A 20605-nucleotide genomic window follows, 5' to 3' on the forward strand; every position below is an offset into this window, starting at 1 on the left:
ACCTCTTCTACCTTCCCAGGAAGCATCTTGCCTGTTGCAAAATTCACCCAGTGCTCCTCTGAGTGGGGGTTGGCATCTCGAGTAGGAAAAATGGTGTTGATGTCACAGGTTTTCCTTGTTATTTTAGCTCGCCTTTCATTATTTTTTGTTCTTGCTTTAAATGAGCTCTTTTTTTTTAAACTTCCTTCCTGGCATTTGAGTCACTTCCCAAGGTCTTTGTCTGCTTTAGATAAGGAACTTAATACCCAAGATGGATTGTAAGTTCTACACTTTGTTTCTCCAGGGGCCTTCTATCCAGATATAGGCATGGGTTGGACAGAAAATCAGGTAGGAAATCAACAAGTGGAGTTTTCAGCAGGACATGACTCTATGTATGATCAACTTCACTGGATCTCCTGATGGAGACAAAAAATCCTGTTGTTTTAGAGATGAAACTCACTTTTTCATGACATAAAGGATCTTGCGATTCAGGGAAGGTACTTTCAGTGTGCCCCCCCCCCCCACCCCCACTCAGCAATCCTGAGGGAGATGAGTGGGATTGAAGTGAGGGGTAAGAGAAGGGACTCTGGGGATTTTTAAAGACATCATGGCTCAGACATAAGGGGATGCAGAGCTGGTGAGGGCTCCCACAGCTGGCAAGGCCCAGAGCTGAAAGAAGTTCTGTGTTTCTTGCCCCAGTGGTGTCTTCCTGTCCTGATCCACAATCCAAGTATCAGCCTGAGTCAGAATCAGTATGAATGAACATACCCTTAGTGTGGGGTGTCCAAGATGGCCTTCATTTTCCTTTCCCTGGCCCCCAACCTATGTCTGCCCCTCTGCTGTCCCAGGTTTCTCTTCTGTAAGAAAGGTCCACTCGTGGGCATGTTAAGAGTTACCCAGGCCCCACCGATGCTGGATATGCTGTGTGAACTGCAAAAATGTCATATAGATATGAGGTGAGTATGGTGGGAGTCAACAAACCATGACCTGTGGACCAAATCCTGCCCACTGCTTGTTTTCATAAATAAAGTTTTATTGGAACACAGCCGTGCCCATTTGTTTACATATTGTAAACTGCTTTTGAGCTACAAAGACAGAGCTAAGCAATTGTAAGAGTCCATATGGCCTGCAAAGCTAAAAATGTTCATCATCTGGCCCTTTATGAGAAACATTGGTGACCTCTGATATTATGTTAACATTTTATATTATAGTACATATTATATTTATATTTTAGAGACACTAGCTGCAGAGGTGTGGCTGCTATGCTCACAGTTGAGGCATCTTCTCCAAATAGTGGAGGCGATGTTACTCACTGGTCCTTCAGTGGACCTCACAGACATGTTTGATGGCTCCCACACTTCCCATGCATTGGACTGGTGTCCTCCCTTCTGAGGGCCCTTAGCTTTGGTCCTACCAGAGGACCACAAGGCGTTGGGACTCCTTGGGACTAACTCTGGCCTGAGACAAAGGTTGAGACAGAGGTAGATGCTGGTGGGCCTCCGTGAATAGGTCTGGCTTTTCTGCAGCTAACAGGTGATGGAGCAATTTCCACCTAGGTTATATGCATGTGTGAATAAACATGTGTCCAAGACCCTCTCCTTTTTTTTTTTTAACTTTTCATTATGAGATTATTGTGTGGTAACATTCAGTTTGTAGGAAAAAACACAGAAAGATGCCATGTTCCCTTTACTCAGTCTTCTCAATGGTAGCATCTTGCAGAACTATGTAATACACTGTCACACCTGGGATACCAACAATGATACAGTCGAGACACAGATCATTTCTGTCACACAAGGACACCTCCTTGTCCTTTTATAGCAGTGACAAAAATTCTGCCTCTCATTGCTAAAATTTTATCATTTCAAAAGTTATTATATACATGGAACCATACAGCGTATGATTGTTGGGACTGGCTCTTCTCACTCAGCATTATTACCTGGAGGTTGACACGTGTGCCTAGTTCTTGAGAGTGAGTTGTTGTTACTGAGTTGTATTCATGGTGTTTGATGGACCACAGTTTATTTAACCCTGAGCTAATGGAAGGACTTTTGGGTTCCTGCTAGATGGGGGCTACTACAAACTAATCTGATATGGAAATCTGTGTGCAGGTTGTTGTGTGAGCATGGAATTAATACAGTAGAGTCTCAGAGGGGTTGGACACAGACAGGCAGAAGTGTTCTGGCTATGGATGCCCTTCCCTGATAGTCTCCATAGACCTATGCACCATCAGGTTGAAGTGGATAATAAACCACCCGGATGGATGCTCACCTGCCTGTCACCCTTCTTCCACCCTCAGGTCTAGGTCAGAATTCTGCCTTCTCCATCACCCCTGGATCCACCATCACCTATGGACCCAGCATTACCCCTGATCCCGTTATCATTTCTGGTCTCAATCATCATTTCTGGGCCCTCTGTCATTCATAGCTTTCCCATTGCCCCTGGTTTCATAATTATTCCTGGTTCTAACATCAATCACTCCTGGTTCCATTGTCATTCCTGAGTGCATCATCACACCTGGCTCTATCATCACTCTTATGCCCTTCATTAGTCTTGGATCCTCCATCATTATTCCTGGCTCTTCCATCATTCCTCCAAGTTGGTCTTGGGTGCATCTTTCCAGTTTAGAGAGGATTGTCATTACCCACCTCAGCATGTGCTCTTGGGAGAACCTCCCTTGCTGGTGAGTAAGAGGATTAATGAGACAAAGTATGAGAAAACTCTTTGAACTCCCAGTTATCATAGATGCTCAGATGTCCTGTGGCTCAGCTTAAGGGCCCTGTGCACAACAGTGCACACACATATCCAGGCAAATGCTAGCTGCTAGGAAAGAGGTTTCTACTGGAGCTGCAATATGTTCTTCTATGAAAGAAAGGTGACATGTCTGTTCAGTGGGGGTATATTGAGTATTTGGACTGTTCCAGGCCTTTTGTTTCTCAATGCTGTGTGTGTGTGTGTGGGGGGGGGTGGTCTGGGTGAGTGTGTGTGTGTGTGTGTATGTGAGAGAGAGAGAGAGAGAGAGAGAGAGAGAGAGAACAAGGACACCCAGCCCAGGCCTCACCCACAGTGAATCTGATTTACTTGGTCCAGGCTGGGGCTCGGCACTGTGGTTTGTCACACTCCCACGATGATTCTCTTGATACGAAAAATGAGCATCATGCCCAGTGTCACTGCAGGAGCCAGGAGAAGTGGTGTTTGGTGGTTTCCAGTCCCTGGTCCTCCTGGTCCAGATTCCCTGGCAGCCTTAGGGATGCACTTTGTCTCTGCCCTGCCCTTCCTGCTTTAGAAGGCAAGAATATTCAAGTTGAATGCTTCATATCTGAGAGACTTTGCTCAAAATGGGGACACTTTAAAGGATGATGAAAACAAGTGTGACCAGATGGCCTTCTTCCTGCCATTCCCTCCTCTGTGCTTGTTCTAATCACCACCTTTGTGTGGGTGTTATTCCTTTAAAAGCATTCCCTAGTGTATTTAATGTGGGCTTTAATGTTTTACAAAAAGACACACAAGGAGAAGGAAAGTCAAGAAGGAACACTGAGTGGTGGGCCTTGAAAATAATATCTTAGTGTCAACCCTGCTTGAGAAAGCTAAGAACCCTGATGTTAACAAAAAATGGAAAGCACAACGTGGAAGGACAGGAATCCTTGAGGCATCCTCCAGAATGCATGTGCCCATGCTGACAGAATGGTGGAGATGGAAAAACGGAGCTTGACACAGGCAGAAGGGGTCTGGTGACCAAGGGTGAAGGCCAGCGTAAGGCAGTCATGAATTCTATTTCACTTACAGGAACAGAAGACCTGCAAGCAGCAGGGGGCAGGGGCCAACCTAACAAACCCTCCTCCATTGCTTTTAAACTTGAACAGACCTCTTTCTGAAATGTAAATGCCTCAGACAAGTTGGCAATATACATCATAATTGTCCATTGGATTTCCCAACTGACCAGACCTTCCCCTCCTTCCCTCCATGCTCACGTTGGGGGTTCATTCATTCAACAAATTGTTCATTCTTTCATTCAGCCAACTCACTGAGTCATTGAACAGTTACTGACCTCCTACTCCTGTAGCAGCCACCAGGGACCTACGGTGACAAGACAGATGGGTTTCCAGCTCTGACAGGTTTATAGTTACTGGAGGGAGACACCGCCTCCCATACAGTTACTGGAGGGACACTGTGTCCCACATGCGTATATGAGGTTTCAAATGTGTGAAGTTCTAGGGAGAAGAGGTGCAACGCAGGGAGGCTTTGCTCTGAGAGCAAATAACATGGAATTTGGATCTACTCTGTGAAGATGGGCACAGCTTCACTAACACCTAAAGAAGTTAAAAGGGTTAACTAGTTAACTAGTCTGTGTGTGTGTGGCCATGTCTATATATGTGTGTATCGGAGTACATGTATGTGTGTGTAGGTGTGTGTATAGAAAGGTATATGTATAGATTTGTGTGTATATGTATGTGTGTCTCTAGGCATGTGTGTATTGTTAGTAGGGATGTGTGTATAGGAGTGTGTGTGTGTGTGTGTGTGTAGATATGTGTGAATATGTGTTTATGTATATATAGGAGTGCGTGTATATGTGTAGGTGTGTGTAGGTATGCATATAGGAATGTGTGTTTGTGTGTATAAGTGTGTATATAGGAGTGCATATTTGTGTGTGTATAGATATATGTATAAGTACATGATATACGTGTGTATAGATACATGTGTCTGTGTTTGTAAGCATGTGTATAAGAGTATATGTATGTGAATATGTGTAAGTGTGTATAGGAGTGTGTGGATATGTGTGTCTAAGTGCACATACATGTGTATATAGGAGTCTATGTGTAGGTGTGCATGCATGTATGTGTGTAGATGTGTGTAGATATATGTACAGGAGTGTGTGTAGGCATGTGTGTAAGTGTGTGTGTGTGTGTACATGCATGTTTGTGGGTATGTATAGGAGTTTGCAAGTGTATATAAGGGTGTATAGGTGTGAGTTGGTGCGCATGCATGTATGTATATAGAAGCATGTGGGGGCATGCGTGTAAGTGTGGATAGGTGTGTGTTGGTGTACATATATGTACAAATGTGTAGGCATGTGTGTGTTATCAGGCCAGTGTACATAGGTTGCAGATGCCCTGTGGGAGGAGCCGGCAGCCCCTGGTGCTACAGCTGGAGAAAACAGAGATGGAAAAAGAAAGGGGAAAAGTACCAGACCTAACCAGGCCATTTAGGATTTTGGTTTTTCTCCTGAAAGCAGTGGGAAGCCTCAGCAGCATCTCATTGAGGAGTATGTGGTGGAGGACGGGGAAGAAGAGACCACATTTACATATTAAAGTGGTTTCACCTTCCAGTGTGAGTGTGAGAGGCTGGAACTGAAGCAGGTGTCCCACCAGGAGTCCTGCACAAAGGTCCCCATGAATGATGGTGGAGATGCAGCACAGGAAGAGACTGGGCAGAGAGAAGAAGGGCAATTCTGGATTGATGACAGATTATCCATAAAAGGTTGGGGGGACAGAAGGTAAGGACGCCCCATACACATCCTGTATAACTAACTGCATGCTTCATGGGGCCAGGCAAAGAGTGAGTGTGACTTTGATTTTGGTGATTTGGAGCAGTCCAAGTGAGAAGTAAGGAGTTGGATCAGTCATGGTGATGTTTGGATACCTGAGGTAATTCAGGGGAGACCAAGACATCAGGAGACAGGGGACCAGGAGATCAGCCACCAGGGGAAGAAACCTGAGGGTATGCGGACTGCCTGATGTCCTTGACATCAAAGGAATGACAGAAGGTTGAGAAACTGAGGACTGACATGAGCCATGTGGTCACCCACGGAAGCCAGAGGGGACTTTTGTGAGAGCAGCTTCAGGACATCAAAGAGGCTGTAAAGAGAGAAGCGGGAGAGACAGGAAAGCAGAGGTGACACGTACAACCATAAGGAGCGTGGCAGTGGCAGGAGGTGAGAAGGACATTGGTCGGGGCAGGGATGCGCTGTCCTGCAGGCACATTCTCGTAATGCGTTCCAGGCAGGTGCAAAGACCTGGTGAAGCCAGCCTCGCTTGTTGACTCAGCCTTTCCAGGCAGAGCAGGGCATCCCCTGGAGCCAAAATGTCTACTGCCCTTCTGTGTCTTTGTGAATCAGTTTGCTGTGTTACAGGGAGAAGAAATCAACAGTAAACTTCATTCAGAACAGGTCACTCATGTCCTTTATGACTCTACATAGATCTATTGAACGATGCAGTGTCCTAGTAAAGCAATCTACTGTCATTCTGCACCTCCACCACCTCTAACTTGAATTAGAGTTGAATGGAAACACATTTCTTTCACTGAATTCTATGGAACCAGCTGTTTTCGCCATGTGACAACCTAACTCTTGTAAGTTGGTCACCATTTAAAATTATAATTTGTTTGAGGGACACAGAGATGAATCACTAACACACCAAAATCACTTATGCCTTTTCAACATAAGAGATAAAAGAAACAACACACACTTGCTGAATCCCTCAGGTGAAGTGCCGCAGACCCTGGGCATTCTGACTTTACTTTTTGTAGGGAATCATGGGGAGCTGCCGCTGCTCTGTGTGATGTGACATCATCATGTTTCATCCCAGTATCCAATCCTGCTTCTGGTGTAGTTCAGAAGCGGCTTCTGAACGTTGGAAACTGTAGCAACCTGGGTTCTTCTTGCCTTCCTTTCTGCCACCCACTTCATTCCCATGTGAAACAGGGAGGTGATGGCAGGTGTAGAAGCCAGGTCTCTGGGAAGCTCAGCCGTGTGTTCCATGGCCCCCTTTGTTCCATCTACCTCTCCCTGATGTCACTAGACCTCAAGATGAGGGGAGGCTATTGAAGCATGGACAAACAGACAAAAGCCTTCTCTCCAAACATTACTTTGCTGGCTGTTCCATGGCATTCCATCTGGAATATCTTCAGGTATAAGCAGCTACATCTCTCACTATCAGCTCCTGGCAAGGGATGCCTACTTTTCCACCAGAAAGAGCCCAAATAGAAGACTTTTTTCTCTTCCAATATGGGTGGGGGGAATAGTTTGACCCCTTGAACTTTTTGGGGGGGATTTGATTTGGCAAACAGACCAAAGCTCTGAAGACTTGGGAAAAACTTGAAAAGCTTCTGGGTCATCTCTTGTCCCACAAGGTAATATATTTAGAACTCAAAAGTCTGGAATTAATGCTTTTGGCTGCAAGTGATAGCCAACATATAAGTTGTTCACACAATGAAGTATGCTAATAATTTCATTTAAGAAGTCTCAGGTAGGGTGATTTCAGGCTTAGCTAATGTAGCAATTCATTGAGGCCTCTGAGGTCCCAGGTTCCTTGTTCTCTCTTGTCCCAAGCATGCCTGCTTTTCCTGATCCCCAGCAGCTTTGTACACCAGCATCAGAGGATAAGAGGACAGGATGACTGTTGCTCACTTCCCTGTTTGAGGACAAGCACCTAGCACTCTCCCTCACACCACGTGGTCAGCCTGGGTCTCATGTCTGGCCAGACTCAGGTGTTGGCCAGAGGGATGGACATGTCATCATTGGTTCAGACTTGTCCAGGTTCATGTGCTGGATAAAGGAATCTCCCAGCATCTCCTGAAGCTTATGGCCAATGGATACACAACTGATTTCCTCTCTGGAAAATTAAGAGGGAGCATCTGTTGAAGAGGCATCAAGGAGTCATAAGCTGTTGTAATTAGAAAGATTCCCTACATCCTACTTCATATAGAGGGAGGGACCCACAGAATTCTGGATAGACCCCCTGTAACTTTCAGCTGAAGAATGATCATAGCTTTAGGTGGAAGACAGGTGGGCTACAGAGATGCTATTTAGTGGATTTGAGGTCCCAGGGCTACTGGATCCATCACAGCAGCACCCATGAGCATGGTGTGGCTGCTGATGGCCACGTTGGACTGAGGCCAGTGTTGTTACACACTCTGATTTGTCATAAGAAGCTAGAAACCCAGATCTTTGTGTAAAACCTTACACTTCTTAAATATTGATAATTAACTCAATTTTTTTTCAATATATGAAATTTATTGTCAAATTGGTTTCCATACAACACCAGTGCTCATCCCGAAATGTGCCCTCCTCAATACCCATCACCCACCCTCCCCTCCCCCCCCCCCCATCAACCCTCAGTTTGTTCTCAGTTTTTAAGAGTCTCTTATGCTTTGGCTCTCTCCCACTCTAACCTCTTTTTTTTTCCTTCCCCTCCCCCATGTGTTTCTGTTAAGTTTCTCAGGATCCACATAAGAGTGAAAACATATGGTATCTGTCTTTCTCTCTAAGGCTTATTTCACTTAGCATCACACTCTCCAGTTCCATCCACATTGCTACAAAGGGCCATATTTCGTTCTTTCTCATTGCCATGTAGTACTCCATTGTGCATATAAACCACAATTTCTTTATCCATTCATCAGTTGATGGACATTTAGGCTTTTTCCACAATTTGGCTATTGTTGAGAGTGCTGCTATAAACATTGGGGTACAAGTGCCCCTATGCATCAGTACTCCTGTATCCCTTGGGTAAATTCCCAGCAGTGCTATTGCTGGGTCAGAGGGTAGGTCTATTTTTAATTTTCTGAGGAACCTCCACACTGTTTTCCAGAGTGGCTGCACCAATTTGCATTCCCACCAACAGTGCAAGAGGGTTCCCGTTTCTCCACATCCTCTCCAGCATCTATAGTCTCCTGATTTGTTCATTTTGTCACTCTGACTGGCGTGAGGTGATATATGAGTGTGGTTTTGATTTGTATTTCCCTGATAAGGAACGATGTTGAGCATCTTTTCACGTGCCTGTTGGCCATCCGGATGTCTTCTTTAGAGAAGTGTCTATTCATGTTTTCTGCCCATTTCTTCACTGGGTTATTCGTTTTTCAGGTGTGGAGTTTGGTGAGCTCTTTATAGATTTTGGATACTAGCCCTTTGTCTGATATTTCATTTGCAAATATCTTTTCCCATTCCGTTGGTTGCCTTTTCGTTTTGTTGGTTGTTTCCTTTGCTGTGCAGAAGCTTTTTATCTTCATAAGGTCCCAGTAATTCATTTTTGCTTTTAATTCCCTTGCCTTTGGGGATGTGTTGAGTAAGAGATTGCTACGGCTGAATTAACTCAAATTTTTAAGAACACTGTGTGATTCTAATAAAAAATGTGCAAGAGTTAGACCTAGTCTAGGACTGGCATTCCTCATACTGATAAAGAGGCTCACATCTAGAAGTTATGAGGCTTTGCCATTACTGATTGTCACTGACCAGGGGTGGCACCCCTGGATTGAGAGACACCAAATATTACAGCAGAAGCCCAAGAGCTCTGTTACATTCTCCCAGGACTGAGGATCAGGCCACTTTCTAACTTTTATCTTCTAGAAAGGACTGGAAAAGGGAGATGACATAAACCAGGATGCTTTTAGGAAATAAGACAGAATGCATCCTGCCAACAGGAATATTTCCCTTGCCGTGTTGGAGAAAGGTAGGGTGCGGACCATGTGATTCATAGTTTCAGATGGAAACTAGACACAATCCAGAATGTTTATGGGAAAAGCAATGGGGTGATAAAACTTAGCCACCATTGAATAAAATTAGACAAATGAGCACAAGCATGGACAGCTAATTCCACTTTATGGGTAGCTGCAGTTGCAGAATCCTCCAGAAACTGGGACACAGGGCCTCTGTGTATTGTGGACCATCTCTACTTTGACTCATGTCAGTTCTAACAAGATTCGGTGCTGGTACTGGGGGGTCAGTCATGCCTTCTGGTCCAGGACAATCCAGTCATGGTTGGATGCCTGACTCATACGGACTTTTCTTTGTCATTGTGCCCTGGGTACCCACCCACACCCACACTCTCACCATGTCACATATCTTGCTGTCAACACCTACCTGTTAGCTGGAGACACTCTGGCCCCTGGGGCTGTGGGACACCTGTATCCCTACCCTGTCCTGACTGCCCAGCTTTCCTCTCCTTACACCCCTCTTCCTAAGCAGATGCTAAGGAAAACACAGCAGCTCATAAAAAGGTCAACTATTTATTTTTTTTTAAAGGATATTGAAAAAGCAACCTGGTTTATTTTCAAAACAACTTAATGGAACTAAATTACTCCACCATTTTTTACGATATGAAAACAGGAGTCTTCTTCATTTGCCCAGTAAATGCTGTGACAGAGGCAATGAATGCGGGCTGATCTCCTCCAGGGTCTGCCCTCTCCTGCCCTCACCTCCTCCTATTGTGTGGAAAAGGGTCAGAGTGACACAGTAGCCTTTTGTAGATGGAAAAATAAGGGCACAGAAGAGCTGAGTCACTCCCCTGAAGTCACAGAGCTTGGACCAGGCAGCAGAGGAGAATTCACAGTGTATCTCTATCTAGACCCCAGGGGCTCTGACTTCTCATCCTATGCTACAGGAAGACAGGAGAGGGGGGTGTCTAGTTTACATTTCCATGGAATAGTCTGGGCCAATCAGGAAGATCAGATTCTAGGGAGCCCTCAGGGCACTCAGGGAGCCCTGTACACTCTGGCTGCAGTTCTTGACTTGTGGATCTGAATGCTTCCCAGCCAGCAGGCGAGCTCCCAGCTCATTTCCAGGAGAGCCTGGCTCTGCTCCAGAAGTCAGGAGTCCACGCACGAGCCTTCTGATGGCGCTGTTTGAGCGGCAGTTACAATCGAATGGCCCTGCTGCCTCCTCTGTCTCCACCTGGCCAGCAGGGCCTGGGCCTTTGAAGCATCAGTGTCCTTGCAGAGAAGCAGCCTCCAAGCACCCATATGGGGTCAGCAGGTCCTAGGTGCCAACAGCAACTTGTAACCCCAGTGGCGAGGGTGATTGATTGGCATAACAGTGCACCACTGAAGGAAAATACAGTGTGGTAACTTCTGGACAATTCAATCCCACGGCAGGCAGGAAAAATTTGCTGGGCACATGTTGAGATCTCAGGTCATTGTGCTGTCTTTGAATACAGACACACTGCCCCATGCACTACACACATCTGCCTGGGGTCCTGGGTTAAAGACACCTATGGCCATGGTCTGTCTGCACTGGCTGGCTCCTCTCCCATTCATCCCCCCAGGCCCCTGCAGCAGGCAGTCGGACCTCCTTGGGTCCCGTTCTGGGCTATTGGGCATTGTGCTACCCCTGGGGTATTCGTGGTGGCTGTTTCCAGAACCAACTAGAGCAGAAATAACCGTAATCATAAAATTGTCACGTAGTGAATGTGAGACTCTATTCACAGGGCTAATGATGGCAATTGTTGGTGAAGCGCTGACTTCCAAAACCTTTACTATGTCATCTCATTTAATCCACATGCTTCCGGCTGTGTGACATCATTTACATATTAGGAAACTGAGGTCCAGAGAGGAAACATATTTGCAAAAGTCACATGACTAGGAAGTGTCATATTTGCCAGCAATCACAACTACAGAAAGGGGGAATTATCATTCCTGTTTGTAGTTGAAGTGAGTTTGAGGATGCCAACTGAGGCCAGGCAGCAGCCCTGACCTAGAAAGATGGGGCCTGTCTTTTCTGTGTGCTCCTGGAGCAGGACACTCATCTCCTCTGCAGCCCAGGCTCCCAGTTGCAAATGGTTTAGCACCCACTCAGCATGTCCTGGACCTACCTGGTATCTGGCCTGTTCTTGATGGATGCTTGAGACATCTGCTTCTCTACGTCTAGTCTATACTTCTCAGGAACCCCCAAGACTGCCCACTCAGCTTCCTGAAAGCAGTAAAATTATATCTATTCAACCTGTGAGACCTCCTTGCAAACAACTGTAGTGTTACTGTTCTCATTTACCGAGAATCAAAACTTGGTGTGTGAGGCCAAAGAGGTCATTTGTATTTCTATGAAATTATATTGTCTAAATAGGGCTAACTTGTTATGACAGCTTATTGGAATCGCTGAGAATATTGTAAATGCCAAAGAGATCCTGAAAATTGCCCAGCTTAGCCATGGAAGCATGATTTACAACCTTGTATTTCAAGCACAGAGTTGCTGCTGGAGATGAAAAGAAAAAAAGATCCTGCCGAAAAGCATTATTCCTCTTTGTGATTTATCTCTTTCCAAATCCTGACAAGCGGCCTTTTCTTATCAAAGCCAGTTGTCAGGAGGTGAACACCAGTTAACCTTAAAAACAACATTCAGCCCAGTCAAGTTTTCTATAAATATTGTGCATGATAAATCACGTTAGGAGACTATTTACAAAATGTGGAAAAATCAATAATGCTCTAAGGAAGAATGTTTAATCAGCCAAGGAGCCAAACAAGACTTGAAGGCAGGGAAGTCTTTGAAAAAGAAAAGCTCCAAGTCTCCACCAAATGTAATGGGGCCTTTTTGTCCCTTTCATTTTTTCTTCAGTGGGGACTGGCCGGAGGTGTGGAGCCTGCCTCTTCTCTGTTTCCTTGCATTCACAGTAACAGTGACTCTTGACTCCTGAAGATCTGCTCTGCCCCAGCCTCCACAGGAAGTGCTAACAGCTATTGTCTCCTTGAATTTAATGCTCACAACATGATGGTATCTTGATTCTTATTTTCCCCTTTTTCAGATGAGGAAATCAAATCTCTGGACGTGAAGAGGTTGGGTCCAATCCCAAAGCCAGCAAATGGCCAGATTGAGGCTCCAGCTCTTGTAAAAGGAGAGTCTGGGCCGTCTCAGCTCCTCAGTCTCCTGGTGTGATGGTAGCTCACCTCCTGCCAGGTGCTGTTCTGAGTGCTTTGAGGTATGAGCTCATTTAATAATCCTCACAAAGACCTAGGAAAATGACACTGCATTGTCTCCAATTGCATTTGAGAAAACAGTCACAGATTGTTTTACTACACAATGAATAACAGAGTGGTTCAGCAGCTTGCCTAAGGTCACACAGTTACTAAGTGACCCAGTGGGATTTGAACCAAGGATGGATGTGTTCTATCCCTTCAATGCAAAAAATCCACAAGCTGCCCCTTGGGACGCCTGAGCATACTTGCACCCTGGGTGGGTGAGTGCAGTGGCTCACTCTTCTGTCTAATGCCGTAACTTTCAGAAATGATCATGTCACGATCACTATTAGTGAGTTTTCTTTATCTGTTTTTTCATTTTAAAATCATGTACTTTAGGGGCGCCTGGGTGTCTCAGTTGGTTAAGCAACCGACTTCAGCTCAAGTGATGATCTCGTGGTTTGTGAGTTCAAGCCCTGCATTGGGCTCTGTGCTGACAGCTTGGAGCCTGGAGTCTGTTTCGGATTCTGTGACTCCCTCTCTCTGTCCCTCCCCCACTCATGCTCTGTTTCTCTTTCTTCAAAAATAAGCAAACATTTAAAAAAAATTTAAACCATTTATTTTAAAAGGTGAAGCTTCAGTTGAAAAGAAAAAAAAAATACTCAGATTCAATTAACTATCTCTGTTCCCCTGGTTTAAGCTTTCAATCACAAATAACCCAAGTGGCCACAGACAGTGATGGAATACAAGTGGCTTGAGCTCTGTGTCTTTCTCTCTACAGACTCTGTGCTGTTACTGTTTGTTGGGAATCTGCTAGAGGAGCTGGAGACTGAGCCGGCTGAACAATTCCCTGCCACTGTGAACTTGCTCCACAGGTCTGTGGAAGGTGTGGTCCATGTGGGGTGGAGTCCTGCTTTGCCACTGAGAATTTCCCAAATAAGCTTCCACAGAAAATACAATGTTTATTAAAAGTTATGTAATTACAAGGTGCTGCACTGAAGCTTGCATATACATTATTAAACAGGGGTGCCTGGGAGGCTCAGTCGGTTAAGTGTCTGACTCTTGGTTTTGGCTCAGGTCATGATCTCGCGGTTTGTGAGTTCAAGCCCCGTGTGGGGCTCCATGATGACAGCATGGAGTCTGCTTGGAATTGTCTCTCTCCCTCTCTATCTCTGCCCCTCCCCAACTCATACTTTACTGCCCTTCTCTCTTTTTCAAAGTAACTAAATAAGCTTTAAAAAATAAAATAACAGTAACCACCACAATTGTTTAGAATGTAGAGCAACAGAGGTGTGTGTGTGTGTGTGTGTGTGTGTGTGTGTGTGTGTGTGTGTGTTTGGGGAGCAGAATTTTATCACTGATCTTGTTTAGAATTGGTGGGAATTGGCAAAAGTAAAAAGACAATAAAAACAAAACCATCATTGAATCAGTTTTAGTACTTTACTATTTGAAATTCCCTGCAGACCCTGTGAAGTGCACTGCTCCCTGGCAGCCACCTCAGGCCCCCCACTTACCTGGGTCACCTCTAGAAGGTGTCCTTCACTCAGCAAGAGAATTGCTGATGAGAGCCTGTGGCCGGCCAGCCTGTCCCTCTCTACCAAGGACTGTCCTCTTGTCCTCTGTCTTACCTGTCTGGTGCAAAATCAAATAGTACCGAAACCCATGTCCCTTCCTCCTCCCTGTGCAGAAAACAGAGCCTGGCACATAGTAGGTGCTGACATACATTTCCTGAGTGAAGATACAAAAGGGGGACAATGAACTGACATACATATTGGGGATACCTGCTGTGTATGTCAGGGAAAATGCAGTGTACCTTTTGGACACACCTTCATTCAATTTTTAGTTTAGAGAATAAAGAAAAAGAGACATCAGATGCCTGAATGACCTACAAACCGATCACTGTGCTCCAGAATAATTGAGATTAAACTATCCCCATATTAGAGACTGGAATGGATCCATTCCGAACACTGTATGAAGTACATTTTAGGACAATTTAAAAAGAAAGCGCAGAGTACTCATTAAGAGTCCAGAATAAAAGTAGACAGTTTGGGGTCATGGCTCAGTGCTTACACCATGCTATTAGGTTTACATTTATTCTAGAACATGTAAAGTGGCTTGTATTCAAAGATCTGCCAAGGAAAGCTCTCTGGTCTTCCAACTGCTGATTCCTGTTTTTTAATTATCAATCTTCAGAGAGACTTAATAAAATCTACATTTTAAATAAAATGTGATAAATTGTCATCCATGGAGGGATTCCATATGTGATGTTCAGAATTTCCTCCAAGTTGGTATCCAAACAATCCTCAATCCTTTGTGAACTTAGCTAAGTTCTATCTAGTAAAAGTAAGCTCTCCTTCTTCTGCTGAGCTCACAGGCACAAGCACTGTGCTCCCAACCCCACCATGCTGATGCTCCTGCCACATCCTTATGGAGTATACAGCAGGGAGAGGACAGTAGGACATCTGGAGCTAGAGACCTCAGGCCATGGGGTGCCAGCAGAGTTAACTCAGCCAAGTTCAGGAGGCAGAGACTGAAGGATCAAGGATCAGAGGGAAATTCAGAAGATGTGAGGTACAGGGGGAGAGGAGATAACAGAGAAACTGTTCTGCATTCAACATTCAGTGGGTCAGTATGAGGCCAAATGCACTCTTGTGGTTTAGACAGATGGTTTGGTTCCTTGTGCCACATAGTGAGGGCTCAGCAGTGGACTCCGTCCCTGCTTTCTTGCTAGTCTGCTTTCTTCCCAGCTCCAGAGGAGGGAATGATACATAACTACATGAGTTCACTGTTGTTGACACTAGAGTAAAAAAGATATCCAAAGGCCCTGTTCCCATGTCATTTGCAGATGAGGGGGGTCAAGAGTGAGGCTTAGATAACCAGGTTACTGGAGATAATAAAGTAGAATCCACAAGCCTAAGAGAAGGCAGCTTTCTGCACTGAACATGGTCTTTCTCACAGTTGGTGCTTTACAATTCTCCCTGGGTTAATGAATAGATAAACTGAGCACATGGCCTTTCTTCACTTTCTTCTTTATGATGTCAACACTTGGCTAAGTGAAGAGTAGTTGATTTGAAAGTTCCCATGTGAAAGATGAAGAACTGCCAGCAAAAGAATACCCTGACAAAGATCTGGGGGTCTGACTGGTTAATAAGTTCTAAGTCACTGATTCAACCCACATCCTTAAGCACCAACCAAGCAATGTGTTGGATGAGTCCTGCAGGATCACAACAGTTAGCTGAGGAATCTAGCTCTGTGCTATACAGACAGTAAGTAGTCTGAACCTGGCTACTTCCCAGTCTTCCCAAGGGGGTGAATGCAGAGTCCTGAGGAGGCAGGGAGACTCTAAGCCCCAAGAGGCAGCCTCCCTCCAATTGTTCTCTGGCCCAGGTCCCATTTTTCTGCCTCCAGTAGACACAGCCTTCTAGGACCCCCAACCCTTGGTAGTATAAGCAGAGAGCCATGAAGTCCTACTGGGTACCTCCCATGTCCTCTATTCCTACTCCATCCATTGCCAAGAACAGAGTGTTCTGGATCCTTATCACTAAATCTGCTATCCCTAATCCAGGGGAACCAGCCCAGGTCAAGTGACTGTCATATGCGCCTGGAAATCGGCAGTTGCCTGCTGAGTGATTCCCCCACATTGCTGGGGTCCATCAACCTGTTCCCCAATCTTCTACATGCAGGTCTTAACAAGTTGGCCCCTGGGTGTTTCCCCATGGATTTCAGAACAAAACTCCAAATTTTCATTGTTTGGACTCACAGAGCTTCTCCTTGACTGGGTCCTCCTTTCCATTTTTCAGGCTTTGGTCTTACAGCCCTTCTTTCACTCCCTTGTAAAGGGTACAACCCTCATATCACAGGGCCTTTGTTCGTGCTGTTACCCCAGATGGAAATCATTCCCCTTCTTTGCTATTCTTCCTTTTGATTCCAGCTTCACTGCCATTCTCCATCAGAGGAGACTGTCACACTTCCCACTTCCCACTTCCCAACCAAGTCAGTATCTCGGCTGACACCCTCATCTTCTCCCTGTGTACGTGTCATAGCTACAACTGTTCAACATGTTCATAGCTATCTAATATAACAGACTTCAAGGGTCATGAAGGTAGGAGTTCCCTCCTGTAATCCCTGTGCCCAGCCCAGTGCATGCTGGAGGCTTAAATAACATTGGCTAGGTGGCTGGATAGGTGAGTGGGTGTATAGATGGATGGATGGATGGATGGATGGTTGGATATATGAGTGGGTGGTTAGATGGACGGGTGAATGGATGGACGGATGGATAGGTGAGTGGGTAGATAGATGGCATCAAAGAACACAGGAGTATCCTATGGGTTCTGGGAGAGAATCTCTGGACTATCTCAAATATCTTATTAAAATAAGAACATAAGGAACACCTCTGATGAGTGTCCAAGAGTCTGAGATGGGCATTGCATGCCTTGGGGAGGCGAAAGCCAGCAAGTTCATTATCTTCACAACACCCTAAACTCAGATCTCTGTGGAGGGCCGATGTAGCAGACACTGGTGCCATGCCCATAGCCCCTTGGCAGCTCCCTGCAATTCTCTTCAGTGTTCCCTCTGGCCAGCTAGGTTATTCCTGTCAGCCCAGAGTGCCAAGAACTTGTTGCCTCCAGTGAGGAAAGGGGCTGGAGGAGAGCTGCCACAGCCCCCTCTCCTTGGCTCAGAAAACTGATGCAGGTGTTCCAGAGACCATGGTGCAGGAGCCCCAGTGTCACCTATGCACTCAGGCACCCTGTGTTGGTGCCCCCCATTCCCTGCCTGACCTGCCCTCTCAAATGAATGACTTGTCCCCAGTCCTTGAGTCAGGGTCTATTTCTAGGGGAAGTGCCCCAACCAAAGACAGCGCCAGTGAGTAACACATCTGCAGGAAGAACTGCAGGAGGAACACCCTTTGTTTTCTTCAAGGGCCTTTGATGAGCTGCTGAGCGGAAGGGGCCTGCCGTGACCAGGATTCTCAGAACTCTGGCCCTTCCTGGTAACCCTGAGCTGGGAGACAGGAGTGCCAGTCCAGGGCCATGAGGCCAGAAGCATTTTCTTTTTTTCTTTCTGATGCCTTTTTGTGACACTGCCACCTCACAACACAATATATGCACCACAAAACCCTGAAAACTGCCAAATTTCACCCTATTTATTTTAATGTTCTTTAGGAGCTTGGCATTGTGTTAGACACTCTGTGATTCCCACGGCCCGGTTCCTATTTAAAAACTGCCCATCTATTTAAAGTTCATGATGGGGGGATAAAAGAAAAAAGACTTCCAAAGCCAAAGGGAACATGAGATAGGCAGAAGAAAAATCCAGTTTGCTTCTAAAAAAGGCTGAAAATTATAACCATCCGTGGCCTCATGTCTCAAGTCTGAGAATTTTTTTTTTCTCTTCTGGCTGTTTGCAAACCAAAGTGGAATTTTATTATGGGTTACTAAGTGAGCTTTTTCAAGTTCTTAGTCCCCAAAAGTCTCCACTCACTCTGTAGCATGCCATTTAAGTTCCTCCTGCAGATGGGGAAGACAAGGGAGCCCAAATAAAACAGAAGGGTGTCTCCCAGCTGCAACGGTCTGCCCCCACGCCTCTGCATTTCCCCAGCGATTAGCCAGGGACCCAACACAGCCGCCTGACCTCTTTTACGAACAACAAAACCGTGATGAAGGCAACAGGAGTCAGAAAACTATTCACTGCAGGAAGCCCCAGTATCCGGTGAGAAATAAGAAGTACAACAGTACAGGATGCGCCTTGGGTCAGGGGGATGTGAAAAGCCCTCGGTCTTTGTGTTCTTCCCTGTGCCAGAACGTCTGCGTCGGAGCCCTCAGTTCTCCTCTCAGCTCAGCTGCTGTCACTGCACGGCTGCCAGCCTCCCGCTGAAGGGGACACGGGGCCATAATGGCCACCTCTGCCGGCCTGCTGCTGCCGCTGCTGCTCCTGGGCCAGCCCTGGGCGGGGGCTGGAGCTCCCGGGGAAGCTGTGGTGTGCGCGGGGAATGCCTGCTACACAGCCCACTGGGGCAAGCTGAGTGCGGCCGAGGCCCAGAGTCACTGCAGCAAGAATGGGGGAAACCTGGCCACCGTGAAGAGTGAAGAGGAGGCTTGGAACATCCAGCGAGCCCTGGCCCAGCTCTTGGAGTTGGAGGAGGCCCTAGAAGCTCGGATGGGCAAGTTCTGGATCGGGCTCCAGCGCGAAAAGGCAAAGTGCTTAGACTCCAGCTTGCCGCTGAAAGGCTTCAGCTGGGTGGGTGGCGGGGAAGACACACTTTACACCAACTGGAACAGGGAGGTCAGGAGCTCCTGCGTCTCTAGGCGCTGTGTATCCCTGCTGCTCTATCTGTCTCTGCCGTCTCATGCCAGCCACCTCTCCAAATGGTCTGAGGGCCCCTGTGGGACCCCAAACTCTCCTGGAAGCAACATCGAGGGCTTTGTGTGCAAGTTCAGTTTCAAAGGCATGTGCCAGCCTCTGGCTCTGGGGGGCCCAGGCCGGGTGGAATACAGGACCCCGTTCCAGGCCACCAGCTCCTCCCTGGACACTGTGCCCTTCGCCTCTGTGGCTAACGTGGCCTGTGGGGATGGGGACGAGGGTCGGGAGCATTACTTCCTGTGTAAGGAGAAGGCCTCAGATGTGTTCGACTGGGGCAGCTCAGGCCCCCTCTGTGTTAGCCCCAAGTATGGCTGCAGCTTCAACAACGGGGGCTGCCAGCAAGACTGTTTCGAGGGTGGTGATGGCTCCTTCCGCTGTGGCTGTCGGCCGGGATTCAGGCTGCTGGATGACCTAGTGACCTGTGCCTCCCGGAACCCTTGCAGCTCCAGTCCCTGCAAAGGGGCAGCCACCTGTGTCCTGGGACCCCACAGGAAGAACTACACGTGTCTCTGCCCCCAAGGCTACCAGCTGGACTCAAGTCAGCAGGACTGTGTGGATGTGGACGAGTGCCAGGACTCCCCCTGCCCACAAGAGTGTGTCAACACCCCTGGGGGCTTCCACTGTGAGTGCTGGGTGGGCTACGAGCCCCGTGGCCCTGGGGAGGAGGCCTGTCAGGATGTGGACGAGTGTGCCTCTGGTCACTCGCCCTGCTCCCAGGACTGCACTAACACGGATGGCTCGTTCCACTGCTTCTGCAAGGAGGGCTATGTCCTGGCTGGGGAGGATGGCACCCAGTGCCTGGATGTGGACGAGTGTGAGGGCCCGGAGCATGGCCTTTGTGAGGGCTTGTGCCTCAATACACAGGGGTCCTTCCACTGCAGCTGCCTGCCGGGCTGGGAGCTGGGCCCGGATGGGGTCTCATGTACCGCAGGGTCCACGTCTCTGGCACCACAGACTGGGCCTCCCCAGGGAGAGGATATGGGAGATAGAGAGGGGAATCTTGTGTATTCTTCCACAATATCCAGGCCCAACGGGGACTCCGAGGGCACCTCCAAGGAGCCACCCACCATGAAGAGACCCTCCCTCCCATCTGAGGCTCCCACCACCCTGACTGCGCCTGACATGCTGGCTCCCAGTGGGCCCCCTGGTGAATGGATGGAGCCCATCACCCATCACCCCAAGGCTACCACAGATCGTGGGGAGAATATGGATGAGGCCAAACAAAGTGACAACGGCACCGATGGGCAAAAGCTGCTTTTGTTCTATATCCTGGGCACAGTGGTAGCCATCTTACTCTTACTAGCTCTGGCTCTTGGACTTCTGGTCTATCGCAAGCGGAAAGCAAAGAGGGAGGAGGAGAAGGAGAAAAAGCCCCAGAACGCTGCTGACAGCTACTCCTGGGCTCCAGAGCGGGCTGAGAACAGGGCCTTGGAGAATCAGTACAGGTAAAGGAGGCCTCAGATCACCTACAGGGGGCAGGAGGGTGGGCCGGTGCAGGGAGGCGGGAGGGCAAGGACCACCATACAAAGCAGGCGGAGCACAAGGGGCAGGCGCTGTCTAAACCCTTTGGCCCAGAGGCACTCACTGAGGCTCTTTCCCTGCCTGGTACGTGGACCAC

The 20605-nt window shown here is 47.3% G+C and overlaps 1 protein-coding gene across 3 annotated transcripts in view; it reads left to right on the forward strand.

Moving 5' to 3' along the window:
* The first annotated feature begins 18156 nt into the window (after positions 1-18156).
* CD93 (CD93 molecule) overlaps positions 18157-20605 on the forward strand; it is a 34007-nt gene continuing 31558 nt past the window's right edge. The window contains exon 1 of one of the 3 annotated variants that reach the window (XM_078444303.2): positions 18157-20432. In XM_078444303.2, the coding sequence (XP_078300429.2) occupies positions 18520-20432 (1913 nt within the window). In that variant the 5' untranslated portion in view covers positions 18157-18519. The remainder of the gene's footprint in view (positions 20433-20605) is intronic. The other 2 variants (XM_060610891.3, XM_060610893.3) reach the window with 2 other exon arrangements.

The sequence above is a fragment of the Panthera onca genome, chromosome A3 (assembly GCF_046562875.1).
Source record: "Panthera onca isolate mPanOnc1 chromosome A3, mPanOnc1 haplotype 2, whole genome shotgun sequence".
Classification (NCBI taxonomy): Eukaryota; Metazoa; Chordata; class Mammalia; order Carnivora; family Felidae; genus Panthera; species Panthera onca.